Here is a 7440-nt window from a genome sequence, read left to right on the forward strand (position 1 = left end):
TGGCGCAGCTCATACCTTCCACATCGTTGTTATCATCATTGTATTGCCTAATCATGGTAGGACAGCTGATATGGTCCAGAATGCTCTAGACACACACAAACCATGCAGACAATCAATCTTGAAATAAAATGATTGGCCTTCACTGTTGATAGTCCCCTTAAAACTTAACTTCCAGCAAAGCCAAAACAACATTTCCAATAATAACTATGTATGTCAACACAGCACTCTACTCCCTTAGAAAGATAGCTGAAGCTACATCTGGATGTTCACTCATGAGAGACCACAACGTAGTCTCTTTAAGTCCTTTTCACATTTGTTTTATCTGCCTCATGCTCTTTCCAATTCCTAAGTGAGAGGACAATAGTCATTAAAAACCAAAAAAAAGCCATCTTCAGTTGTCATTTATCATCACAGGAAGGTTCCATGCATGGCACAAGGTGTCAACACTCTCCTTTTCATTAGAGAGTTTAGAGCTCCCTTTGAGCTTTAACACACAAGTAGGACAAATGTAGACACAATCTAAAGGAATCTAAAAAATGTTAGAATAAAAATCATGAAGTTAGCAGAAACACACACCAGCTGAATTTTCTCCCATAGATCAAAATCTGGACAGTCCCTGATTACTATGGTGGCAGTTTCAGCTATGCCTCCACACAGGATGTGAACAACTTGGCTAAAATCTGTCAGTGCTGGACCTCCATGCTAAAAACAATGGCCTGCTATCAGAAAAAGGTCACTCTCATGTCACAAGTATCTTAAATGATATCATCATGACTTTAATATTTTAGCAACTCTGTCAATGTATAGAAAAAGAGACATCCATAGGTATATATAATCATATTGTAATTATGTTTTAGTTAGGGATTTTATAAAGTGCAGCATGAACACATATTATTAAAATGTATTAAAGGTTATTGAAGACATCAGACGATAGCGTTTCACTTCCTCTGGTGAACCTTAAATATGGCGAGAGTGTAAAGGAGAATAAAACCTTTGGGTGGCAGTAATGCAACACCATGGAGGCCAACTGCCGTAAAACCTTAGAGAAGAAGACGTAACGGGCCTCTTAATTTGCATTTGTTTCTGCTTCTTCCGGTCACCTGACCCGCTGGATTGTTCACCGACGCGGGTCTTTCAGTGTTGGAAAGCGATAGTAACCTCGTTCGATACACAGAAGCCTCTCAAAGACTGCGGATACATTTGACCGATACTGATTATTATATACAACATGTCTGCGTGGACTGTAGGAAGACGACGTGATGCTCACAGCAGCCAAGACGACGAAAGGTACGCTTTAATGTAGGTTTAGCCGCTGTAAGCACTATCACTAAGAGCTGCCACCGTGCCTGCCCCTTTGTTTGGTTCCCAAAGATGAGCTCGTCTCGCCTGAGAACGTGTTAGTAATGTAAGATGATGTAACTTGTTCTGTACCGCTGTCTGTGAAGCACCAGCATTTGTGTTAGCTTATTGTAGTGGCTGAGCTAGTAGCCATGTAGTAGCCACCTGAGTTAGGTTTGCGGAGAAATAATGGATGTAGCGGTAAACTATGAAAGGAGTACATATGTTCGCCTTACTGAAGGAACGATCATACGAAGCGAAGTGTACGAAGTCCTTGCGTTGCCGATAGTATTCATTCGGGACAAAGCTATAGTCGTGGTGGCGATCAGGCCTCACAGGCCCCGAACAGAGTCTGTGGGACGAAGGAGGCACACACAGAGGATCCGAACAATCGGAAGGGGGTTGGCGGGAGGCTGTTTCAAAACTTCCGCCCCGATTCGAGTGCGCCTGTATTCAGACCTTTATGGTACACATTGAAACGGCCCAGAGCAGCTGACAAGAGCCATCTCCCGGCACTTGAGGCACATTAAGTTCTAGACCTTCTAAATCATAGAGAAACCTAACATTTGTCAAAATTAGCAAGTACTCAATGAATTAGAAATCGGATTTAGCGCGAGAATAAGAAAGCAGCTGTTTCCGATTTAAAAAATCTCTCTCTCTCTCTCTCTCTCTCTATATCTATATATATATATATATATATATATCTATATCTATATATATCTATATCTATATCTATATCTATATATATATATATATATATATATATATATATATATATATATATTAGGCCTGGGGCACACCGTCCGCGGGAGCACTTGCTTTTCATTTCCTCCCTATGTTAACAGATGAGAGTTAGAACACCGGCTGCTGTGTAGCCGCGGAGGTCGAGCTGCTCTTCTCTCGGCGTTTTTTCCCCCGCTTATTCGCGCGCCTCACAGCAGACTAGACCGTGAAAATAATCTTTCATCACCGTTTCAATGTTTAATAAAACAAAAAGGGCTATCTTATCCTTTGAATATGACACGAACATATATTTGCATGTAGCCTCCTTTAATACATTCGTTTTTTTTTAAAGCGTTTTTATTGTGACATATTTGCAAGATGCACAACTTCACCCTGTATAGTACTGGTATTTATTCATATAAACAGAACTTGTTTTATACAAGGTGAGACAACAGAACCCTCAGAAAGGCTGTAGTTATATTAAAAGTTTAACTGACAACCCGTTTTTGCGGCATCTGTAAACAGTCAATCAATTTAGAAAAAAAAACATCAAGTTAGACGCCCCACACCTGTAACTTGAAGTGAGTTGACGTCTAATACTATCTACTCTTTATAGCTGGTACTACCATTTATTCCTTAAAGGGGGCATATTATGAAATTTCCACTTTTTTAGTGCTTCTACACGTTAATTTGGGTATCTGGCATGTCTACCGACAAGCCAGAAAGGGAGAAAGGGGCAAAAAGGCTGCTGTTTTAAATGATCCTTGTGGTATTTTGACCAAAGTATGTTACAGACATTTCATTAAGACCCCAAGGAACCATATCAACTTGTGGTAAAATGGGCATAATATGTCCTTTGAGTGGTGTAGCCTCATGATTTTTCAATAAGTACGTCCTTTACTACTTGTACAACAGGTACTCTTACTGTGTAGTTTTGGTGTGATTCACTTCCAAAATCTCTTATATTGATCAAAACTCAGCCTGTTCATCTAACTTTGATTTGGGATCAAATATATTTCTTCCGTTGAAACGCGTGTATTCGAAATACATTCTTGCTTGTTTAAATCTAGCATTTTCTTATGTCTTCCCTGCATAGGATCACGGTCCCGCCTCGGGGATCCCACTGCAGGAAGAGAGGGATCGATGGAAACCTGCGGGCCAACAGAGAGGAAGAAGGTAGTGACAGGGAAAACAGCAAGCACAATGACGGCAAGTGCAGATACTCCGACAATAGACATGCCAGGTAAGAGTAAATGCCTACAATAGAAGAAAAAAAAATCATATTTGTGGAACTTCAGTTACATTTACATATTGATGAATATATTGTCAAAAAAACCCAACACCTTTTAGACCTCAACATTTATGTAATTTATTAGTGAATGTCTTTAAAAATAAAACAAAACTTAAAACCTTTGTCTCTGATCTTGCACTTGCCAGAATCACTTTCCTACTTTTAGCATGTTCATTTGTTTCTTAAAATCTGTTCCGTTTTTATTTAAATTACATTTCAAAGTGTTTTATTTTTCCTTTATATTGTATGTAAAGAACTTTGAGCTGCATTTCTTGTATGAAAGGTGCTATACAAATAAATTTAAAAAAAAATGATCATGCATGAAGCTTCAGGTTTTATCAATCATGTGGTCCTAGGCTCCAACATAATGTTGAAACTGTAACTCTGCAGGAATGGAAAAAGCTTTAGATCTACATATCTGCCCATCTCTGCCTATACAGGGGGAAACAATTTTTAGATCAAATTTTTTTTATTAAAAATGAAAGACCACAGTTGATTACATAACCATATTAGCTGTTAAACTGCCTGTTGTGCTTCTGCTAACATATATGGTCTTGTGTTTCCTCCCTAGTTTCACCACTCCCGAGAGTGCAGGCCCGGTGTCTCGCTGTGGTAGACAGGCTGACTGGGGTAGCCAGGTGGAGAATGATGAGATGAGGAGGGACGTACAGAGAGACATACAGCGGTAGCCTTCCTGCTTTTGTTTTAGTTATTTTAACTTATTGGTTTAAAGCACTACTGTTACTGAGTTCTAAGCATCACTGACATTTGCATTGTGTTCAGTTACAGGAGGAAGATACTGGGTGCCGAGGTCACCCAGAGAGAGAGAAAGACCTCCTCTGGCTCTTCTGGGAGGTATGTGGTATATGTATGATGAAGTTTTACTGACATTAAGTGTGAGTTGTAACTCAGTCAGAAAGTGAATAAAGGGGTCTGTGTCGTTTTTTTCAAATGTCTCAGGTTCTCCAGCCTATTACGACTAAAATGCAGACATAAAAAGAACTAGCAGCTTTTCAAAACTTCTCTGTTTTAGAAGCTAAAAAACTCAATTCCTTACGACGGGAGTAGAAACAGATGTTTAAGAATGAAGATACTTGAGCAAATGTACAGTCTTGAAATCGGAAGCAGGCTGTTATTTAGTGGTTCCATTCACAACCAAAACATGTCTTAACATGCTCAAACCTGTCTGTCTGCTTCAGCTGTGACTCCAGAGAGGGAGAAAACATCGAGACGGATGAGGCTGTTTTGTTACGGCGACAGAAACAGATCAACTATGGCAAGAACACATTGGCCTATGACAGATACATCAAGGAAGTTCCAAAGTAAGTTCACACAAACATACAGACACCCTCAATTAATACAACTCTGAAGCTATCATGAACACAGCTCTATGGCTTCTCCATTCAGTGCGCTGAAGTGTCCACGGGCAAGATACTAGGGCTGCGCGATATTAGAAAAACATGCAATATGCGATAACTTTGTTTAATACTGCGATGATGATATGACTTGTGAAAAGTAAACATAAACAGTCCCTACCTACAGCCTATACACACACACACGCATACACACAGAGAGATGCGGAGTCAGTGTGTGTTACTTTTTCCTGAGGTTCTGGGATCATAAATCAGCCAAATTCTTATATAAAATTCAACAGCTCATAGTGATGAATTTAAACCAAGACAAACATGATCACAGGTTTCCACAGCAGAATTGGTTTTTTTATTTTACTCAGGCAATTGTTTTTTAATTAGTTCCTTAATCATTGGTCTTTGATGTTAACAGTTATGAAAGTATATTTTCAACCGCAGTTTGGTAAAGACTAAAATTTGCTATGATATCCCTTTGTCTGTGATTTTTAGATCAGTTCTCTGAGGGGATCAGACACAGTAATGCTTGGAAAAGTAATGGAAAGTAATGTTTATGCAGAGAGGATTACTGCTGAATGAATTGGTGGTCTAACTGCTCTTACAAGTCTTGTGTTCAATAAATGAGTAAAACGTGAAGCCCATCTGTTTCCAATGTATCCTCTTTCCCATTTTGATTCCAGACACATGCGTCAGCCGGGTGTTCACCCAAAGACCCCCAATAAATTCAGGAAGTACAGTCGTCGCTCTTGGGATCAGCAGATAAAACTGTGGAAGGTCAAACTGCACGCCTGGGACCCCCCAACAGTGGACTGCCAAGATAAAGTCCTCGATAACATGTAGGAAAATTAAGACTGCAGCTAACAATTATTTACTTACCAACAATGAATTGTTTAATCCGACCAGTCCTAAACTCACAGATATTCACTGAAATTTTATTTTATATATGCCAGAAGGCAGTACACCCTGCCTTTTAATGAGGGTGTTTCATATTTTTCAGTATAATTGATTCAGAGCGAGGGGCATACAAAACAATTCTCTCTCATGGGGGGGAACTGAGTTGCAACCTAAAGCTAAAGCCAGATACAACTCACTTTAAGCCAATGAAGACCATATTGTGCACATATTGTCTCGATAAGCTTATGGTTTATTTTTCTTGACATCTATTTTTCCAGTGAGGAGCTGGGCCTTGATGACATCATGGATATTGAGCTGGACTTTCCAAACCTTTCTGACTCCCAGAATGTCCCATCCTCTCTGACCTCACACAGCCTTTCACTGGAGGTGAGATTGATTAATTCTGTTCAGTAAAAGCACACACATGGTAATGACCTCAATTGTCGAAAGGGAACTCGACTTCTCTTTATTCGGTGGTTCCTCTTTGAGGTTCTTTTCATCAGAGCTCTGCAAGTAGTCCGAACATGCAAAAAGTTCAAAATATATGGATATAGTTTTTTTAAGTAAAAAGCAATCAGAATCTTTTATCTACTGTGTTTTTATATGTCGGCAGAGATCCCCATTGAAAGCAGGGGTCATAACAAGTGTTTCTGTTGTTTGTGTTCTCTTGCTCAGGGTGATGACTGTTTGGGTACCCCAGTTAAAATACAGAAGACAGAAACTACGGTGGAGCTTGACACGGTGTAGCTCATCATCCTGCCCATCTCCAAACACACATGTTGACACATCTCCATTGGTTTAGCTGTTTCCCGGCAACATCTCCCACTTCATGTTACCCTGAATGACTGTTCCAGGTACCACCACCTGTGGTAATGCCACACACAGCATCACAATTCTGTGTATCTCATGTTGTTTGTATTATTTGGTTCAGCACTGACAGTAATATTTCCATTTGTACTAGTGCTTCTTAACTTGTATGGTCTTTCAAAGATAATCTGCTCAGGGAGTATTTTCTTATGGTTTCACTTTCCAGTTGCATGTTAAAGCAAGTTTCTGTCAATTTCAATGGATTAGGGTTTGTTCTTTACAAAAAACCCTTGTAGCTCTGATCTGTGGTTCTGCAGACATCCCGGTCTGTCGGTGCAAATCTTAAACCACACACTGCGTGTACCTGGTTAATATGAGGCAAGAATACATAGAAATGAACTGAACTCTGAAGGTTCACCAAATATTCAAAAGAAAATGGGTAAACCAAAAGTAAAGTATTTTCCATTTTTTTCGATTGATATTTTCAAGATTCCTTTTTTGTGTAGAATTTTTAACTGGTCCATTACTGCAGTGATACTGGGCTTTGATTTGTTTTTACATTGGGTTCTTTTTTAATACAAATGTTACTATGTTTTGTATTGCTTTTTTCTTCAATGTGAAATCTTTCCAATAAAAATAAAAGAACTGAATTGTCTGGTCTTTTAGGAGCAAAAATTTGATGGTTGTTACTTGTTGTAACTGAACCTTTAAAAACAAATGAATGCTGTGTGTAACGTAAATATAGCATGTATGCAGTCCATTAGTATTTGGACTATTCTGCATATTTTGTTGCTCAGGCTCTGAGCTCCTGTACTCCCAACCTAAAATAACAGAAACTGCATGAAAGCCACATTCAGCTGTAATTTGAGGAGGATCGTTGCAAGTACTGTGGGAATGAAGCCTTGTTAGAGAGGTTTTATAAATGTACTTGTATTGTGAACGTTTTGACCTACAAGGTATTCGTTTGGCAAACGTGAACAACACACATGCATTGAGCATTTTCTCCAGACTTTCTCTACC

General features: G+C 39.2%; 1 protein-coding gene across 2 annotated transcripts; it reads left to right on the forward strand.

Moving 5' to 3' along the window:
- The first annotated feature begins 1105 nt into the window (after positions 1–1105).
- Positions 1106–7060, forward strand: slbp (stem-loop histone mRNA binding protein). Of its 2 annotated transcripts, none has more exons than XM_061079554.1 (8): positions 1106–1287; positions 3158–3304; positions 3924–4037; positions 4136–4207; positions 4552–4674; positions 5400–5555; positions 5892–6000; positions 6289–7060. In XM_061079554.1, exons 1-8 carry the CDS (start codon positions 1229–1231, stop codon positions 6358–6360), a joined length of 852 nt encoding a protein of 283 aa, XP_060935537.1. In that variant the 5' UTR covers positions 1106–1228; the 3' UTR covers positions 6361–7060. The 2 variants fall into 2 exon arrangements, with proteins under 2 accessions (XP_060935537.1, XP_060935539.1); XM_061079556.1 differs by having other exon boundaries at positions 4142–4207.
- The last annotated feature ends 380 nt before the right edge of the window (positions 7061–7440 follow it).

The sequence above is a fragment of the Limanda limanda genome, chromosome 10 (assembly GCF_963576545.1).
Source record: "Limanda limanda chromosome 10, fLimLim1.1, whole genome shotgun sequence".
NCBI lineage: Eukaryota > Metazoa > Chordata > Actinopteri > Pleuronectiformes > Pleuronectidae > Limanda > Limanda limanda.